Source organism: Phaenicophaeus curvirostris, chromosome 3 (assembly GCF_032191515.1).
Source record: "Phaenicophaeus curvirostris isolate KB17595 chromosome 3, BPBGC_Pcur_1.0, whole genome shotgun sequence".
In the NCBI taxonomy this organism is placed as follows: domain Eukaryota; kingdom Metazoa; phylum Chordata; class Aves; order Cuculiformes; family Cuculidae; genus Phaenicophaeus; species Phaenicophaeus curvirostris.
In genome coordinates, this window is record NC_091394.1 from 31920340 (window position 1) to 31940686 (window position 20347).

Genomic DNA, 20347 nt, shown 5'->3' on the forward strand with positions numbered 1-20347 from the left:
CACCTCAGTCACAAGCATGGAAGTTCCTTGTGCAAACCGAACTACGTGCTCTTTTCTGATGCTTGGCTATGCAAGCAATGTCTCTTGCAATTCTTTGTCTTGCTTACTAATGTCTCTCCGGGTCCTGGAGCAGGCAGGCCCAGCAGACCTCCAGCTCACACGCACCTCATTTTGAGGCACAGCTTGTGCTCCCTAGGCCTGTCCCTGCTGGGTGACCCCACAGAGAAGCATCAATGCAAGCATTTTTCTGGGTAAGACCATACCCTCCACCTGCTGTGGCACAACTGCGGTCTCCATCCAGCAGCATGTCACTCTCAAGTGACTCAATTTAGCAACATCTCTAATCGTGGCTGCTTGTCCTTGTTTTATTCCCTATGAGCTTAATCACTGGTACCCTGCTCCCCACCCCCCTACTATGCTCGTCTGGACAGCATGTTTCCTGTGGCTCCTCTGGGAGATGCCATCTATTCCCAAACCATCTGGTGATCAGATGGGCTCAGAGGCTTCAGGTCCTGGCCCAATGGCAGAGATGTAATGATCAGCAATAACTGGGTCTTACAGGAGACAACTGCAGAAGGAAAATGAACTGCTTTACATCAACTACTTGGGTGAAAACACGCTTCATCAAGCATATTAGAAATCACAGCACTATAAACCTACAAATGCCAGATTCTCTTAGCCATCCACCGTAGTAAAGCTGATCTTCACCCAATCCTTTCCAAAATCCACTGCTTCCTACTTGACAACTAAAGGACGGCAAAGCACAACTTTCAAAAGATGCTCTTGGGACACTGACTGAGTCAAAAATTCACATACCCTATAATTCTCCAGACTCAGCAGAGCATCTTTCGCAGACAACAATGATTTCTCCAAATACTGCAAAAAATCCCTTATTAAAAAGCTTGCCAGTTTTCCAATGGCAGTTTAAAAACCCATCTGAATGTGGTCATTGTACAACTGGCCTCCTTGCAACTTCATTAATATACTCACTTGAGTAATCAACACAACCAGCCCCGAACACATGGCAAATCACTCTCCAAGTTGGTTGCAGAGCAATAAAAGCCCAGCTCATCTACATCAGTGTCTGCTGTGGCTAAATTGTACATCAACCACGGAGAAGGACCTGAGATGAGCTTTAAAAACCACTGTAGAAGGACATCAAGCAAGCCAAAAGGGAATAGGAAAATGCAGACTAAAGACAGACTACTCTGTCATTAGGGGTCAAGCAGCTTCAGATTTGGAGGGGGAAAAAAAATGTTTTCCCATGCAATGTCAGTAATTAGAGCAGGCATTACCTTATCCAGCGCCATCCAAACCTGGCAGAAGGAGGCTTAAAAATACATTTTGGTATGCATGCTAGATCATCTTTTTTAAATGTCTGCCTGTACTGCAAACAGAAAAATGAAAAAAGAAAGCAAACTGAAAATACTGATAGGATTTTTTTGTTGTTCATGTGCACATCAGGAAAATGGGTCCAGAGAGGCAGCACCCTCATCATTCACACCATTTTCGCAGGTGCCATGGGGCAGCAGATGGAAATCAAAAAACAGCCAGGGTGTTTTGGGATACCGCTCCTCCTCAGTACTGTCTTCTATGGCAGCGGACCAGTGTCTGCATTTGAAACAAGCTCCAAGGCAAAAAGCAGAGCTGAGTAAGGGAGTGCAAAGGCTGCCGGGGAGCCCCAGGGGTGATCAGAGACACTCCCCCAACTCCTGCTCCCAGCGGCAGTGAGGCAGGATGGTTTGTGTGAGGCTTATGATTCTGACATAGGCAAATTGCAAAGGCACCTTGGTCCAAAATTTTATTCTCAGAAAGGGTGTCCCTGACCACAGGGGTTTACTTCCTTGCTTACCACTACAGTGTTTTTTTCAGACAACAGCAAAACATCCTCACAGATATCCTTTGCTTGAACCAGGCTAAACCTAAGGAGGGAGACTTGCCCTTTTCATCGCTGTTCAGAACAGAGACATGCTAATCCTGTCTCCGGGTGGCCATTTGTCAGTCTTGAGCAAATGGACTGACATTGCTGTATGGCTTGGAGCACAGAACCACCAGAGAATCACTCAGGTTGGATGAGACAAAATGGGGCCAACACTGAGTTCAGATCCATTTTTTTAGGGCTTTTCTTGTCCAGTCATCTCAACCTCTTCTGACAGTCAGTCCCTGATGCCTCCATGGTTCTCCCTACCTTTTCTGTATGTAAGCAACCCTGCTGTGTGCTCAGTACTAGGCCAGAACCTTCAGTAACAAATCAGGACACCCTTGGCCTCATGGGACAAGGCATCACCTTTTAAAAGCCAGGCCTGGTTCAGGTCTCACTAAAGAGCTTTGCACCCCACTGGAAATTTGGCTTGAGATAGCTAGTGATGGGTAAAGCTCCTAATTTGGCCACCACTGCCCTCTTCATTTCTTTGGCTGGGTGGGGGCAAAGGCAGGATACATTAAAAAATCAGATTGCTTTTCCACTTGTTAGTAACTGAGCATACAGAGGATGGGGAGAGGACACATGATGCTTTCCTCAGCTTAATTCCCATTTAGCAGCCATGCAGTCTGCAGTGGTGTTGCCATCACGATTATTAGAGATGGATTATCGGCGCCACTTAGTGCTTAAATTCAGTATTTGGAAGGAGCTCTGAACTGAAGCTCCTGGTGGGAGGAACAGGAGCTTTCCGGTCTGTAGCCCTCCTACCTAGCCCCAGGAGACCAGTGTACAACGCAAGGGTACAAATGACCCCTGTGTGCTGGGTGACAGCACTGCCTCAGGGATGGAGGATTACAGGTAAAAGATTTGATCAGGGAAGCCCCAGATATGGACCCAGCTCTCCCTCTGCTTTCCTTGTCCTTAAAGTTCCTTGAGATTCAACCAAAAGCATATTAAGATGGTCTGAAACACTAATGGGTATCCAAGGCAGTATTTTGGAGAAGTTATGAGAAAGTAGTCAAATTTGAAATGCAAGACCCAAGGCAGCTTAACCACACCTCTGCCTGAGACAGGTTTATGTACCAGCCTGAGCTCCACCTACTAATTACAGCCCTGAATGGATCTTATCAAGAACTTCATGGTAGTAAGATTGCAAAGCGCTGCAGAATGTCATCATCTCTATTAATAAACAGGGACCCTGAAGCATATCCAGCTATTGTTACTTGCCTGGTATCGCCCAACACAGTCTGGGGAAGCAGAATTTCGGCTCCCAGCCAGAATTTTGTTCCCTTCCCTGCAGGTGACTTAAAAGGCAAAAAAAGCTTGCTTTTTACACTGCACATCTGACCCTACTTGGGAGATTCTCTTCTGGTTGACATGGCCAATTCCTTGTCTATGTATCTTTCAAACAGAGACAAGAAGAGAATTAAAGAGGCATAAAACCACCAAACTGACTGGCATGCACATAAGTAAATTGCTGTTAGTGTTTCAGGCTGCTGTGTAATCTTCTTACCACTCACTCTGCCTTTCCCCGTGGAAATAATATTATCTGAATAATACATTCACAAAGTCAGATAGCTTGGAAGAAAAGACCATGGATCAAGGAAACTCTGGCTACTCAACTGATAGTTTTGCTTTAATACTTTTGCAAAGATATTAAAAAGGCGTATGACTTGGAGAGGAAAAAATAAAAGAAAAAAAGAGGAGAACCCTCTTCCCTTCACTCTCTGTCTCCCACCCATATGACCTACATTTCTGGGAAATTCAATCAGGGCAGACTCCTGAATCGCTGTGGCATCACTGAAGCATAATCCAGAATACACAAGCACAACCTTTGTGCTGTGAAAGATAACAGCAAATACACAAAATGGTACAAAACCCTAACTACACAACGACAGACATTTTATGAGAAGATCTCGAGTGCAGATCATCTGCATGATTTCTATTATTGCCCAGGATCAAAGCACTCCTCTTTACAGAAACTTTGAGCCGCTGCTAAGATAGATCTGGGTACAAAGACAGAGATGACTATCTGCAGTAAAAGTACACTGGTGCTCCTCCTCACACTGGTGCTGTAGGAGAGGCAGGACTGCAGACCCTCAGGGCACCTAAATGCACCCAAAGCATTTGACAGCACTTGTTGTAACACTTCTTTTCCAACAAAGCACCCTTACAGCTGGCCCAATAAACCTGCCCTAGAGAGACAGAGATTGCCTTTATTTATAAGGTGGTGAGGCACTAACACAGGTTGCCCAGGGAAGCTGTGGCTGCCCCATCCCTGGAGGTGTTCAAGGCCAGGTTGGATGGGACCTTAAGCAGCCTGATCTAGTGGGAGATGCCACTGCACATGGCAAGGGGGTTGGAATTAGATGATCTTTAAGGTTCCTTCCAACTCAAACCATGATTCTATCTTCTTCTCTGCACACTCATGGAATTTCCCTTTTAATATCAAGCCATACACTCCCATGGTCACTGCTTGTACAAATCCTGCAGAGTAAGCAGAGCAATAACACAGTTCAACTGCATGATTTGCTTCAGCTAAGTAGATATCACTGTACCACACTGGAAAAAATGCAATTCATACAGTGCTCGCCTTGCTGATGATAACCACGATGGGACACAAGGTGGAGCCATTGGAAACAAAGCCTCTGTCTACAGAAAGGCATTTACTTAAGCAGACTGACTGCAGTGATATTAAAGAACAGTCCCAAAATTGCTGTGAGGTCTCCAATTATGGGGGATTTCCCTTCCCATACAGTGCGTCCAGTTACACAGTCAATTATCAATCAAATGAGAATTTCTTCTCCATCCTTTGGAGAGGGGGGGCTCCAGCATCTCACCTGATTACTGTGGGTGTGATTTCAGCACAGAAGAACACGCTGAGGCTTCCAACCGCATGAGAAGAAAACATACCCACGATGGAAAACGCAGTAGAGAATTTGTCTTTGACGCTGTCACTCATACCTGTCAGGACAAGAGTGTTCACAAAAAGTGAGAATGAGACCAAATTTCCAAGGAAGAAAACAGGTTTATGTTACTTATCCTCCCTTGACAAGGATTTGAGTAATTTTTGTAACACTAATTTAAAACTAGTATTTATAAAATCCATTCCTCTAACACCTGAGACACAAACATGTGAAAAAAACATAACGTCATGCCTAAAATAGCAGTGATCTCTGAATTATTTACACTCAACCACCACAAAAAGGTAAAACCCAAGAAAAAAAACACGTCTTTGGGCAGTCTTTTAGGCACCAGCCACTTTCCTCCCACATTTGACAGACAAACAGAGGCAGACACATTCATCAAACTGCCAAATATCTGGTACAGCTTGGTGGCTTAGGCACTGGTGAGGCTAACAGGACAAGAGGGGAAAGAAAGAGAAGTGCTCCTGTGTCTATGTCTAAGCCCCTGCATGTGATCAATCTGCAGACTCTGTAACCTCCAGCTCGACAGCCTTTGCCTGACAACTCTAGGAGAAAAGTTGAAGCACAGTCAGCATGTCCAATCAGGCTGTTTGCTCAATCATTTCATGGCTGGATGGCAGCAAGGATTCTGAGAGCAAACAGTGTCTGTCAAGCACAGGGAGAAACCCCAATAAATCTAAACAAAGCTAAAGGAAACTGCCTCCTGGCCACAAGGATGATATATCCCTCACTTGCTGCCCTCTCACCACCTTCTGTGGGCAGAGGTGGTATATCTGATTCAGGATGGTACAAGCTTAAGTAGTCTGTCCTGACCAGTGAGGAGGTCACCTTACTTGCAGAGACTGTTGTGTCATATGAGGGGAACACATCATGCCTAATAGAAATACTGGTGAAAGGGCTGGAGCTTTGTAGCAAATACAGCCAAGTCCTGAGATCTGCCTGGAGAAAGGGCTGCTCATCATAGAATCACTAGGTTGGAAGAGACCCACCGGATCATCGAGTCCAACCATTCCCACCAATCTCTAAACCATGGCCCTCAGTACCTCATCCACCCGCACCTTAAACACCTCCCGGGAAGGCGAGTCAACCACCTCTCTGGGCAGACCGTTCCAGTCCTAAGCAGGTTCACCTCTGGGTTGGATCCAATGAAAAGTAACACCTGCTTTTGTTCTTGCTGAATACATCAGCTCTCAGGAAAGCAAAAGGTATTTGGAAGCTCTTTGGTTACAACTTCCAAAATGTGCTACAGCCTGCTCAGGGCTAAGCCCTTTCTGCAGTGCATCCCTAGTCTGTGAGAGAGGGCAAATCCTGCCAGCAAACAGGGATGCGAGTACAGTACCTTGCAAACTATAGGTCTCCCTGGCACCTCTTGCATAGTGGTGAAGCAGCACCACTGACCCCACAGGGAGTCATGACTGCTCAGCAGAACTAATCTTAGAACAGCTGGGCAAGGACAGGTCTGTTAAATCAAATACAGAAGGGTAGGTTTTGTTCCCCTGCAGCCTATCACTGCATTGCTATTACAGTACTTCAGGCTGGGATAAGGTGCCTGGGGAAGTATTTTCTATGGTGCCTAAGTCCCCTTATTGGAAGGGACTTTGGCATCTCAGACCTTTCTGGAAAAGACCAAAGTGGAAACATTGCTTCTGAGAAGTAGACTTTCAGAGAAAGCACTGTCCCATATCTGAAAATAAGCCTTGAGGAACGTCTGCACCATCTCTTGACTTGCAGAGGCAAATCGGACTATGTGGAGGGGATGCTACACCAAAAGACTGCACGTAAGCTCACAGTCCTGCCTATGAGTGGAGCCCCAAGTCACCATGTAGAAGTGAGCCTTCCTCCCACTGCTCTGTGGTGGTAACACCACTCCGGGTGCTTGGGCCACGGCTTTTCATATCCACCCACTTCCGACAGATCATGGCCTGAATGATGCAGAGCCATCTGTAAAACATACCTGAGTCTGGAAGTTGACTGTATTTTCCGATCACTGGATCAAAGATCATAGAGTTTGGAGCAAGATGAAAATAAAAGAGAAAGGGAGAGAAATCAAGAACATATTGTTGTTACATATGCAATTTATACAAAGGAAAAAAATCAATCCCACATGCCCCCCAGCCCCCTATACACTTCTTTTCCCATGCCACGACCAGCACATCTTCCCATGGCCTCCAGACATGACATGCCATCTCCAGGCCCCTTTCAGATGGAGGGCAGCACGCTAATGAGACAGCGATAACAAATTCAGCAGTAAAACCTTTTTAAGAGCCCAGACTTACCACTGGGATTAACACAAAGACCTCTTTGTTGTTAGTGAACAGGGAGAAGAGAAACTGGCCTCGTGCTGCAGCCCTAAGGGAACGGTCAACAGTTTTAGTTACAGAGTAAAACGCTGTGCATCAGCACCGCTGCGCTGGTGGGAGAGCTCTTCCTCACCAAAACGCTGATCTGGTGGTCCTTGTGTCACACTAACCACCAGCTGCCATGTGTCCTAACCACAAAGGTGTGCACGGCAGTACTAGGCAGCAAGGAGAAGAGCAGCAGCACAAGCTGGGCACATCTCTGGTGGTGATTTCTCAACAGGCTCCTATGATATTCCAGGCGACACCCTGAGGTTCAGAGGAAAGGCTGAACACAGCAAGTCTCAAGGTCCACCGTGGGTTTGCTGCTGATGGAGAACAGCCCTCTCCCTCTCTCGCCTGCCTTCTCAAATTCTGATTTCATTTGCTAATTACACCCAAATTATGCTAAGCTAAAACACGCAAGAGGCTGTAACAGGTTTCCTGATCAGCAGGGTCACTGCTTCTCTCCAAACACTGTCTAGCTCTTAGGAGGAAGAAGGGGGATATAGTCTAGAGCTGGGGGAGATGAGCTGCTCTGAAGTTCAAGGCTGTCTTTTCTTCATTTTCTCACAAACAAAGGGGCTAGGGTCAGAACAGAGAATGCTGAGGGGTTCAGAGCATTGAGAGAAGTCTAGGTGCCAGCATAGCAGAACATACCTATGGCTGCTCTGAATTTTAGCAACTTGGGTGACAAAACCACCTAAACCCATTAGGGAAAGGTAGTAATAATCCCTACATGCTGTTCCTCCCCACCTCCCCGATGCCTTTCTTGTTGTTAAAAAAAGGCAACCAGATTTTCATGGCTCTGCAGCAGACTAGTGGCCCTGGCACACTCTCTCTCCACTAAGCAAATTGCATATTTATTACCTCCACAGCCTCAACAAACATCTGACAACCTTAAAAAACCCCACCAAATATAAGATAAATCCAGTGTAGAGAGACCTGAAGGACACCACCACAAGCACTTGGAGTTCTGGGAGGTCTCATACACAGCCGGTGTGCATGCGAATGGTCAGAGTTTATCAATGGGCTGAGGATGAGATGGGCTCAGGGGGCTTCTCCTGCTCTCAGCTGGAGCTGCTGGATATGGTAAACATGTGCTTAAAGGGAATGTAAACATACATGCCAAGCTGGGAGCAAACAAGTGAATTTGGAGTTTCCTCCATGTCATTCCCTGTTTCCCTCCTACACTCCCACAAATAGTGTGTTTGCTAAAGTTTAACTTAGTAAACACTTCTAGGGAATGTGGTCTATAAATATGGACAATTCTTGCTGCCTTGGGGCTGCCTTCTTCACGCAGGAATGTGAAATCTTTCCATCCTCAATGCAAAAAAAAATCCTTTCCCATTAAAGCCCTTAATTATTTCTAAACTTAGAAATGAAACCCAGCAACAACGAGTGCTTTGGTGTTTGTCTTATATCCAGTTTGTCCAAAGCATGTCTCAACCCTCTTCCCACCTCCTGGTGGTGAGGTTTAATGGGACAGAGGTCTAAGGATGGGCAGTTGTGAGAGTGGCAAAGCACAGCCCACATTCCCTCTGCTTCAATACCTCTCTGGTCCATCAAGTTCAACTTCCTCTATCAACAGAAAATTAAGACAAGGAAATAAAATAATAAAAAGGAAAGGGAATATTCCTGTAGCATTTTTAATAGCTGAAGCAGCTCAAATGGGCCAGAGAAAGGTCATCACCTGCAGAAGAGGAAGTGGGACACTCTTGCTTTTGGCAATAGCAGCCCATTTGAAAAGCTGTGTCACCTCACAAAATCATGCGTATACGTTCATGTGGAGTATTCATACACCCCATGTTAAAAGTAGGGTCTCTCAGCTGCATATTTCCATGCTACTTGTGTATTACTACAATGTAACGATGCTCAGAGAAGGCAGAGTACATATACCTACTGCTTTAACTTCTGTTTTGTCTAGAAGCCATTGGAAGAACAGACTCAAGTGTGAAAGTTTTCCCTTCCTAATCCCTACCCACCTCCTTCCCCAGAGGCTACTTCACTGAAATAAAATAAAAAGCATTTTTTATTTGTTTAGTTTTAAGTGACAGCCCTAGAAGCAGCACCAATGCTCAACAAGCTTCACCACAGGGACTCATCCAGAACACAAGGCCTTTTGTTAATGAAGCTAAGACAACGAATGTTTGAGGAATCCTTCAGATGAATTCAGCTTCTTAAACTAAGCAGGTATATGGCATGTCAAATCTCAGAAAGGCAAAGGAAATGCAAGTATTTCCTAGTCCCTTATTTGCACATCAAACTCTTGTGGTCCTGAAAAGCTCTCTTCCTGAACTTACAGTTGAGAAGGCCGAGCTGCAGAAGTGATGCCAGAGCTGTAAGGATCATGAAAAGCAGGAGTCCTCCTCTCCTCCCCAGAAACCCGACCACCGGGCACATGGCCAGGCAGGATGCCAGTGCAATCCCAGCCATGGTGTAGTAGTCCGCATAGAAGTTGTGGGTAATGGCCATCTTTCCCTCGTGTCCCATCATGCTTTTCGCAAAACAATGGTGTATGCCGTAACCCGTCAGCCTAGGGGGAACAGGAGAGAGCAAACCAACATCAATGCTGAGAAGGCAGCCATGCGCTGTCATATAATTCAGTGTCGGAACAGGCTAATGCAGGAAGCATTTCTTCTGCTACAGGAATTAAACAACCGATGCAAAAAGACTCCGATCAGACTTCTAGATGCCACTGCAAAAATAAGCAATGACCAAAGGAAGCAAAAGAAAAAAAACATATCCAACCAGACATTTGCAACCTACTGGCTTCATTTGTTGTTCAAGATCCAAGCATGAGCAACTTTACAGGGACTTCCAGTGTGTGACTGGTTTTCCCAATGTATTTCAGAACTCCCCTGTCTTAAGAAGGTCATCTCTCTGTTCGCAGTGTATCTGCTGAAGACCACAAAACCAACACTACTGCAATAAAACAGCCTGTGTGCTTGAACTGCAAAACACAGCACAATACAGACGTGTCTTCCAGGAAGACCCACCTGCCTCTAGCATCTGATTGTACTAAAGACTGCATCTCACTTCCCACATTAGCCTGTTAAAACTGAAACAAGTATCTCAAGTCACACATTGTGCTGTAGTGATTATTACAATTATGAAACAATAAGCCCTAATTCAATTTACACATTTACACTATGCTTCGTAGCAATGTGTCTCCTCTTCTTTTAAAAGTCTCTTTGTGATGCCAGGGATGAAGATGTTGCCACTCCACTTCACTCCTCTTTCTTCTGTTTGCCCTTGCTTCCCCAGAAAAAGCAGCTGGGGGCTGGAGGTACAGAAGTCAGATGAGAAACCTCAACATCACCCCTGATGTGTTGCAAAATTGCAGCACAGCTGTTATGGGAGGCCAACGCTCCCATCTGCACCCAGTGCAGTCCCTGCTGGCAAGGGCCTCCTGTCTCTGGCATTTAGACCAGACAAACCTCATGTCACAAATTAATTGTCCCTGACAGAGTGGCCGGCATAGATCCAGGTATCCAAAAAATGAATGGCAGTTACATTACATTAATACGTCTCTATCCTCCTGAATGTCAGGAATGTGAGGCACTGTGAGTGTAAATTGGATATTAATGTAAGTGTAGAAATGGTTGAGGTAATACACAACCACTGAGTGAGTGATAGCCCAGGGCCTAGGGAATGTCTCTTTCAATGTTGTGAATCAATGCCATAGTTCAAAAATACACTCCCAATGCCAAGCACCTTTTCCCTTCCAGTACGAACCTACCACAAGTACTTGCTGTAACACAAGAATGTTATTTGCTTTGGATATCTAGACTATAACTGACTCCTTCCACAAGAGAAATGTTAATCAACAGAACTGTATTTAATAAGAGGGCAGAGTTAACCAGGGTGTATCTCCTCTCTCTCTCTTCTGTGCAGGCAAACACACTTGCTGAAGTTGCCATGACCTATAAACTAAATTAACGTATCGTTTGGAATTTGCTTTCCAGCCTGCTTCCCCAGGAATTACTCTATTAGCTTAACTTGCTGAGCAGTTCAGAACAGTTGCTTTTAAAACCAAACACATTTATCTCCCTTGATGTCTCATCATTCTCTGCAAAGGTTCCTTCTCCATATTCCACACTGCTAAAATTTAGCACATCCCCATCTAACAGGAACAACAGAATTAAAATTAAGTATTTTTTTCCACCCCCTAAAAACAAACATGAAAGCTATTTCCTCACACACAGACATCTGCTTCACCCTCTACTTGGACAGCAAACAGACTCTGTGTGCTATTGCCAAAAGTCACTCTTCAGGCTGCCGGGTTCTGGTTTACAGAATTTCCAAGTGTAATCAAATAGGGGGAGGAAGAAGGGGAAATTTCCCTATGTAAAAGTTTTTCACAAAACCAATTAACACTGACCAGCTCAGTCTCAGATGAAAATGCTTTTTCAGAACAAGGCGAGCCACTCACTGGTAGGTGGGACAGAGAAATGAATTCATAAAACTAGAGTTGGTTCTGCAATCGCTGTGCAGGAGACAGACGCCTGAAGCCCATGTGCCTCTGGGTGATTATCGGCCCAGCACAGGGGCTGTCCTCTCTGGGTTACAACTGATCCATGTGTTAACATGAGTGAAGGCTGCAGACTAAGACCCTGAAACGATGAAGAAAAAGCCACAAGAGAGCTATGTACTGCTGAAGACAGTAGAGAATGGGGGATTTCCAGCCTCCTCCACACTTCCCATTTGAAAATAAAGGGCATTTTATAAGACAGAAAAACTAGAAAACGTGCCCCTGCTGCCATCCCCAGAAGCTGGCTTTGGTTAGAGGCTAATTTTGCAGCATCTGTTTCCCCTTTACAAGGTGCTCAGTTTCAGCCAGAACCTGTAACCTGCAAAACTCTCAGGCAGAGGTCTGTTTTTGCCCATAAATGTAAGTCCAAGCTGAAGCCTTAGGACACAAGCACTACATTGCTCTGTGCGAGACAGCACATTCTCTCTGCATGCCCTGTGCATGATTTGGGTGAGCTGAAGCACTTAACAATCTTCTTTTGAAGGCCTGTCAGGGACAGCTGTTACACAGGGGGGCAGGCTTGTATTTACTGGCAAGCAACATCTTCCTCTGCAACGCAGGATGTAAACAACTTGAAGTTGTACTCTTGCAGCATTAATGGTTTCAAAAATCCCACCTAGGATGCCAGCAGATGTCTGCATGTGTGAGCATGCACCAGCATGTGGCCATGAGAGATCTGAGTGAAAGCAGTGCATTTGAAGCACAACATTTGAGAAGACACGTCGTGCTGCTGCCTGAAATGAGCAATTGTTTCCTCCACGTTTGTCATAGGAAATAGTTCCCTACAACAGCCTGTGTTTTTCCAGGATCATTTATCTAAGGCACTAGTGAAGGGTCCCACACTAGGAAACAGAGGAGCTCCCCCATCATTTCACATTACTGCTTCCAGTTCACCAGCCGCACAACTATTCAAACCGGAGAAAGATCTGACTTACGAGTTCACACACAATACTACGATGTTCTTCCACAGGTTCCTGGTTCCCACCACTTTAACAATGCAGACTTTCTTCGGTCTTCTGGTGATCTCCTTTTCCAGCTCTGAAACAAACCAAACCAAAATCATTCTTTCACTGAGAACAAGAAAGAGAAGCTTCACTTGTGAACTACACCTATTCTGAGGAAAGTTCAGGAGAACAGGACACTATCAGAAGCTATGAAAATGCTGAACAACCTGCCTGATGTCCACCTCAGGTTTCTCCTTTTCTTCCAGGCTTCTCTTAATCTCCTTGAGGATGAAGAATGGCCCAAGAACTCCTTCACATCCCAAACCTTCTCTCAGTTTAAAGCATTTATTTAAAATGAGTATGGAACTTGGTTCCAGCAAGCATGATATCAAAGTTCCTGAAGAATTTCAGGATTCCGTGAATTTTTAAACCCGCACAGGCAGGACTATTCTTGTGGATTTCTCTCAAAGAGAGTAACTTAGCCTTCTTACAAGACCTGTTGCATTTCTGCAATGCACAGCTGAAAAAAACATGGAAAGGACTGGAGTTTAAACTCATTTTTCATGGGAACATTTTGGTTTGTTCAAATACAGGTTACAGAAAGAAGTGGCTAGGGCTTTATGTCAGCTTACCCTCTTCCCTCCTGGCCATTTCAAATATTCATAATTGTTCCAATGGATGTCCTACACAGAAGACTTTTAAAAAAAGAAAAATCCCTGGAACCTATCAACTGTGATGTCTTTGGTCTTCAGAACTAAACTCTCATCATGTCCTTAAAATGCTGGGCAGCTGCAAGCTAACTTTTCTTTGCAATGCTGTCGTAACACACAAGCCTCACAAATATTGCATTTGATATAATTGTTGGCACAGAACAAAAAAAAAAATAATGTAGGACATTGCTTGCCTCCCAAATATCACTAGGTTAGAGCTTGAACACTACCTAGGCATGTCAATGAAACCACTGTTTCCAAGCTACAGGATCAGCGAGACAAGAAGCTGTAGCTATAAAGAAGCATCACAAACCCGATGCACTCCAAGAGTATGAACTAGGACTGCTTTTTAGGGCAAAGACTTGTACTGCTGCTTTCTAGATTGGCTGCTTTTGAAGGCAGCAGAGTGGCCCTGTTCTGGACAGCGCGTCTGTTCCCTTTGTGCATACGCAATTAGCCGGGGTGTCCTCAGTTGTCCACACTGGCCTGCCCCGACCTCAGCCTTACTCCACTGAATAGCAATGTTTTTAAGAGACGCAAGGCAGGGGAAAATAAAGGCAAGCCCCGGGGAAAGAAATAAGATAAATCACTCTAATTTACAAAGAAAACAAAAGACACATCTTTCTGCTGTTATTTGAAAATTGTATCAGAAAAATAATAAATCAAAGAAGCTATTTATATGCAAATAGTTGAGCTATTCACTGCTCACCAGGTCACTCCTGGTCTTCAATCTAGAGTAACTACAGGGAACACTTCTGAGAAAAGCAGCAAAGGGTATTCTACATTAATGATTGTACTTAACCAGAATATTACCGTGCTATTATACTTTCCTTACTACCTGATATTATACATTTCTCCCCAGAATCTACACAGCACGAAAGCCACAAAAGCCAGAGGTGGAGCAAAAGAGGAAATTGGCCAAAATAATATTTGTACTACATGAGCACTCAGCAGGCTCAGCACTAGATCAGGGCTACATTAAAAAAATAAGCAATAAAAAAAGATGGTACCTAATTTCAAAGAACAAGGTCACAGTGATTTTTTTGTAGCAAGATTCTGGAAATGAGTAAGTGGCAATAAAATAATTCAGAACAACTGAAGCATTTAGATAAAACACAATTATAAAGCCTATAACTGAGCACAAGCCAAACCTTCTAACAGTGGAAGAAGTCAAAGCAAGCACTAGAAGCAGTAAAACGTTTCGAAAAGCTGTTGATGACTATTTCAGCTGAAGTACAATGAAAATCATTACCCAAGCACCATACTTCAAGCACAAATTTCATGTGGACATAACGGTTCACTCTCAAACTGTCTAAGTCTGACCAGATGTCAAAGTAAAAAACCTCCTCCTCCATCAGCAGAAGACAGTGCCTGATGCCATATTCTTCAAATTTTCCTGATTTGGGTTTTTTTTTTGTTTCTCAAAGTAATTTTTACTTTTTTTCTTTGGGAAGAGAAAATAGATTTTATTGTCAATATATGCTTTATTAATCCACAACTTCATAAAGTTAAGAGAAGGAACACTTAACTTGGTTATATTTCTCTCTTGAGTCAAATGTTACTTTACTTCCACTCCTTCTTTGTTCATTCATTATGGGTAGCTACAATACGTATGTTCTTTATTTACTGTCACGCAACCTTCTCATGTGCACTCAGGCTCACTTTTAACCTATCTTACAAATCAGTCCTTCTCAACCAATTCCCACTAGTGTTTCTCACTGAACTGCTGTTCCACCCTCAAGTAACAGACAGCCCCTGGGTTATGTGAAGTGGCAAACTCATCCTCTGTTTCAGCTGCAGCGAGGATCCCGCACAAAGGGGACTACAATCCTTCTCTACCCTGCTTTATGCAGCAGTCTCCCTTCAGTGGATTCGCTCTGATGGTGGTTTTACTCCATGAATACACAGTGTTATTATATGAAAATGTTCCAAAATGGATTCCAGATGTAGCTGCATTTCATCTGTATTACAAGGATTAAAGAAAAAAATATAAGGAAAAAAAATGAAAAAAAATTCTGGCCTCAAACCTTACACAAAGGAACGCAAACCGCACCTGACACTTCACTCAAAGCTTTCTGACTCTGCCAGTTATTTATTCATCCATCTTTCAACGGTGTTTTAAAAGGCCCAAATCTAAGTCACTTGCTTGAGATGAAGGACTCTCCTCAAGTCTCCAACACCATCTATCTTTCTGATGACTTCCTCCATCCTTTATTCCTATATATATACATATCAGTCAAATGTTCTCCCAAACCCCCTCCACTCTACCACAAAACCGATCATTTAAAACAATCAAAATATCATTCAGATAGGAACAAATAGCTGTGTAACTTGCAAAAATACATCATCCACGGAACTGGCTCTCGCTTAAGCAGCCTGCTGTTCTTGGAAGTAGCCTGCCTGCACAAAAGGACCCGCACTGACTGTGATGGGCATCAGGAAAGCCACAGCTGTTAGGCTGTCTGGACTTCATAGGGCAATGCTAAGATCTTAAAAGAGAAGTCAAGCCACTGCCTATTAAAAACCCTTGGAAATAAACTATTGCTCTGTCAGTTACTGGAATAGCACCAGGAAAACTCCCCCCACCCTCAACTTGTTCTTTGATTTTGCACTAAAGTCACCAGTGCAGAAGGAATTTACATTAAACATTTCTGTTCATTTACCAGAAGGGCAAGTGTGGAAAATAAAAAACATTTTTATCCATTTACTCAGAGGCCTATTATGAGTTTTCCCATATTCTGGAGCCCACACACACTCTAGGCTTCCTATTCAGAGACTTGGTAGGAAAACTGTCAACAAACTAGCTCTTTATATCTCAGTGGAAATTAAAAGTATTCATTGGGAGTCTTTAAAAGTCTCACAGGGAGGGGAACCCTACCAGTTTGCAGCTCCCAATATTGCTGAATTCTCGTGGGATCCTCTGCATTTTAGGAACAGGGCTTTCAGAATCAAAAAGTATATTTAAATTAGTCAAATGAAGCCACCCATCTCTGCATCACTTGGCTAAGAAGAAAAAGACAGACCTCCAATCAAGCTACCAAAAAACTATGTCCAAAATGACAAGCACCTTGGGGTGATGGACTTCTGCTGGATTTTTCTGGCTGCTAAATGATGCTGTCAGTAGTTCTTTGAACATGAGAAGAGCTATGGAAGCCCAGCACAAAGGCTCAATCGATCCCTGGAGCATGACAGCTCTGCAGCAGGAGGTAAATTGGTCCAAAATGCAGAGCTGAAGCAAGTCACTCTCAGCCATACTGAGTTACTGGTACACCAAGTTATTTATACCCTCAAGGACATCTGTCTTTATGAACTCCCTTTATGCTTATTTATTCATTTAATCATGGAGGACTAGCAGCCCAATACATTGCATTTTTGAAAAGCCTAATAGCAAAGGAATATTGAAGGCTATCAAATCACAAATAAATTATGAGGGGGCTAAGCAGTTGACTGATGGGCAGAGAGCAATAAGGAATAGAAAAATGGAAATGATAAGAGGATGGCAGGTTAGTGTGGGGTCACTTATCTTGTTCTCAAAGAAAAAAAAAAAGAATTCTTGTTTAGTAACCTCACTAAGGAACTTGACACAAAGCTTAGAAACTTGCCAATGAGGTCTGCGGGCGATAAAGTGAGGCACTGTCAGCAGTACAGCACAGAAACAGGACGTTAGAGAGAACTGGGTGAGCTGTGTGGCAAAAGCAAGTCAAGATGCAAAATACCAGGTAAGATACTAATGGGACTAATGGGAAATGCTTCTGCTGTAAGATAAGCTTTTAGCAAACACCATGTTGAACTTGGTTATATACTACTTGAACACAAGTGAATATAAGGCAAAATCTTACTGTGCCCACGAAGTATTTGCAATTCAGACAACAAAAAACTGGTGCTCTCTTACAATTCTGGTCATCAACATTTGAGAAACTAAAGCTCTGCTAATCTTATTTATAAAAGGAAAGAAAATAGAGGAGAACTTCAGCTCAGCAAAGGAACAACGCTGCTATCTGCTCGTATAGCATAGAAAAAGAGAAAAAAAGATTTAAGATAGTCACAGACAGAAGCAAATGGGATGCACAAAAAAGAAAAAGAACCTGGACAGCTATAGTATATTTGAGTTGAATGCTAAAATGTATCCCAGTACAAGAGTTTGGAACAAAAGCACAGGACAGAAATACTAACAGCATTTAAAATGAAGCACATTTCATGAGAACGACTGTATAACTTGGTGACTATAATAACAAAGGACTGATCGCAATAATTTGCTTCAAACCTGTGTTTCTAATTACATTAAAAAAAAGACAGGAAAAGCCAGATATAAGGCTGCCATTGAAATCTTCAATTGTTGATATGCATCATGATACAGCACTTAATTAGATGATCACATGTTAGCTTTTCCCCCCAGAGTGCTTACGGCAGTCAGCAAATGGGCAGCTGTTAATGATGTCTCTACCTTTCCCATTCAACATGTGCCCCTCCAGCCTTATTATCCAAACCTCCCAATGAGTACAAAATCATATGTTTCCTCAGAGACATTCTGATAGTGCTGTCAGAATATTCATGAACTTCATAAATGCCAATGAAATAATCTCCACCTTTTTGTAAGAGTAAGGACAAAGATTATTCCTTTTTTTGTGGGCAGGAAGATAAAACACAGAATTGTGTCCAGAATGAGAAAAGCTTCACAGCAATAAGCTTTGTAGGTGCCAATATAAATGCTCCCAGCTTTCTGCAAATCAAGCCCCACAATTATATGCTAGAGACACACACTGAAGACGTTGTGATTAGTGACAGCACTGAAAGAGCTGGTTCCAGGGAAATTTCCATCATTGTACAAGAACATCCCTGGCAGACACAGGGAATGAGTATAGCTCTTCAGGGGGCATTCAGCTTCATTTTCCCAAGACTGTCCTCTTTCCCTCTGCCTCATTCACTACACACCTTCCAAATTCTGCAACAAATGAGGAACAGATAACAGCTTCATTCCCACAGCATCGTCCATCCTATGCACTGATTCGTCCATCCTATGCCCTGTGGAAAAAATAGGTTGTAATCATGTTATTAAAGGCTGTATCATCATGCCTTCATGCCAAGAGGCCAAGCAAGGGTTGCCCAGGCAACCTGACTTCTTGTACTTCCCAGAGTGTCATTGTGTGGAGCCGTATCTGGGCCATCAGCAGATTTCAGATACCTATACATGCATTGCTGCTATCTACGGCCAAAGCTACAGAGGAAACCTCAGCAGGCAGAGCAGATGAGCTGGGCACTATAAAGGGGTGAAGCACGTATTGTAGGAGTGGATTTCACAAGAGAAGAATGCTGAGACTGAATCCTTGGGCTCAACAGTTTATTCTGGAGGGAGGGAGAAGCAAATGATTGCAGCCTCTTCGGTCTCGATGCTCTAACTCTCTTCTCCTCTTTCTCTAGAACCATAATTCCCCCCAGACCCTCGTTGCCTTTGCCTCTCTAAGTCTCCAAAAACTATCTTCATTCTTTACTCCTACAATGCTTTTAATTTTCTTATTCCCCTCTTCTTTGTCCACTGATCTCCTCTTACTGCTCTTCACTTCCATTCGGTTCCCATGATCTCTTCTCCTACCCCTCACATCCACATCCAGACTCCATATATCCTCCTCCTGCCTGTTGCATGGGAGAGTGTTGGCATCACCAGGGCTTGCTGCCAGCCCTCTGCATGCAGTTCCTGCCCTACAAAGCCAGCTCCTCTGTGAGGAAAGGTAGCACTGCAGACAAAGAGCCAGTGTGCCAACTGGGCACAGAGCAGCTGTGACAAGCTGGAGTGTGGCCAGCAAAAGTCTGCGGAGGACTCAACTAGTGAGAAGGAGTCATTCAAGCTCCAATAGAGGCTGACAATTCATCCCTTTTAAAAAAAAAAATTCTAGCACATTTGGCTTTTCCCAGTGGCATCAAGAGGCATGGCTGGAGAACAGGTTTTACGAGGAGTGGCTGAGAGAGCTGGGGTTGTTTAGCCTGGAGAAGAGGAGGCTGAGGGGAGACCTCCTTGCTCTCTACAACTACCTGAAGGGAGGTTGTGGAGAGGAGGGTGCTGGCCTGGCCTCTTCTCCCAAGTGACAGGGGACAGGACAAGAGGGAATGGCCTCAAGCTCCGCCAGGGGAGATTCAGGCTGGACATTAGGAAAAAATTCTTCACAGAAAGGGTCATTGGGCACTGGAACAGGCTGCCCAGGGAGGTGGTTGAGTCACCTTCCCTGGAGGTGTTTAAGGCATGGGTGGACGAGGTGCTAAGGGGCATGGTTTAGTGTTTGATAGGAATGGTTGGACTCGATGATCCGGTGGGTCTCTTCCAATCTGGTTATTCTATGATTCAGTTTTTCCTCTCTCTCCTTCAAACTGTGCTGTTGCCAGAGGTCACTGCTGTCCTCACCAGGGATATAATCACTTGCACTGATCAGTTTTATGCTTGTTACTCGCTGTTTATCATGTACTGCATGTCCTGAAAGAGTTTCACAAGCTTCACCAGTTCCTACTCCTGGACAACAGGGGGCCACCAGGAGAAACCCACCTTCTCCTGAAAGCTGATTTAACACACAAGAGTGCAACGGAAATCACTGGCTGGTTTTATGCAAGGTGGAAATCTCTGTGGCTGACACAAGGTCCTTTGCAAGCCTTAAATGCTGCCTTCAAGATGCACCTTGAGCTGTTTTAACTAAATTACCCATGTTTATCTGGCTGCCTCTGGGACTTGCATGGGATATTTATGTTTGGCAGCTTTAAACAACCAAGAAACTGGATCTACTATTCGGCCCCTCACCACAAGAAGGATGTTGAGGCTCTGGAGCATGTCCAGAGAAGAGCAACAAAGCTGGTGAAGGGGCTGGAGACCAAGTCTTACGAGGAGCGGCTGAAAGAACTGGCGTTGTTTAGCCTGGAGAACGCTGAGGGGAGACTTTATTGGTCTCTACAACTACCTGAAAGGAGGTTTGTGGAGAGGAGGGTGCTGGCCTC

The 20347-nt window shown here is 44.1% G+C and overlaps 1 protein-coding gene across 2 annotated transcripts in view; it reads right to left on the minus strand.

Annotated features, from left to right (window-relative positions):
• Window positions 1–20347, minus strand: part of SLC22A23 (solute carrier family 22 member 23) — a 113487-nt gene that overhangs the window by 3991 nt on the left and 89149 nt on the right. Inside the window, exons 6-10 of one of the 2 annotated variants that reach the window (XM_069853591.1) lie at window positions 18305–18394; window positions 12654–12756; window positions 9488–9720; window positions 6803–6835; window positions 4762–4885 (exon numbers count right to left, since the gene is read on the minus strand). In XM_069853591.1, coding sequence (XP_069709692.1) covers window positions 4762–4885; window positions 6803–6835; window positions 9488–9720; window positions 12654–12756; window positions 18305–18394 — 583 coding nt within the window. The remainder of the gene's footprint in view (window positions 1–4761; window positions 4886–6802; window positions 6836–9487; window positions 9721–12653; window positions 12757–18304; window positions 18395–20347) is intronic. The other variant, XM_069853592.1, reaches the window with a different exon arrangement.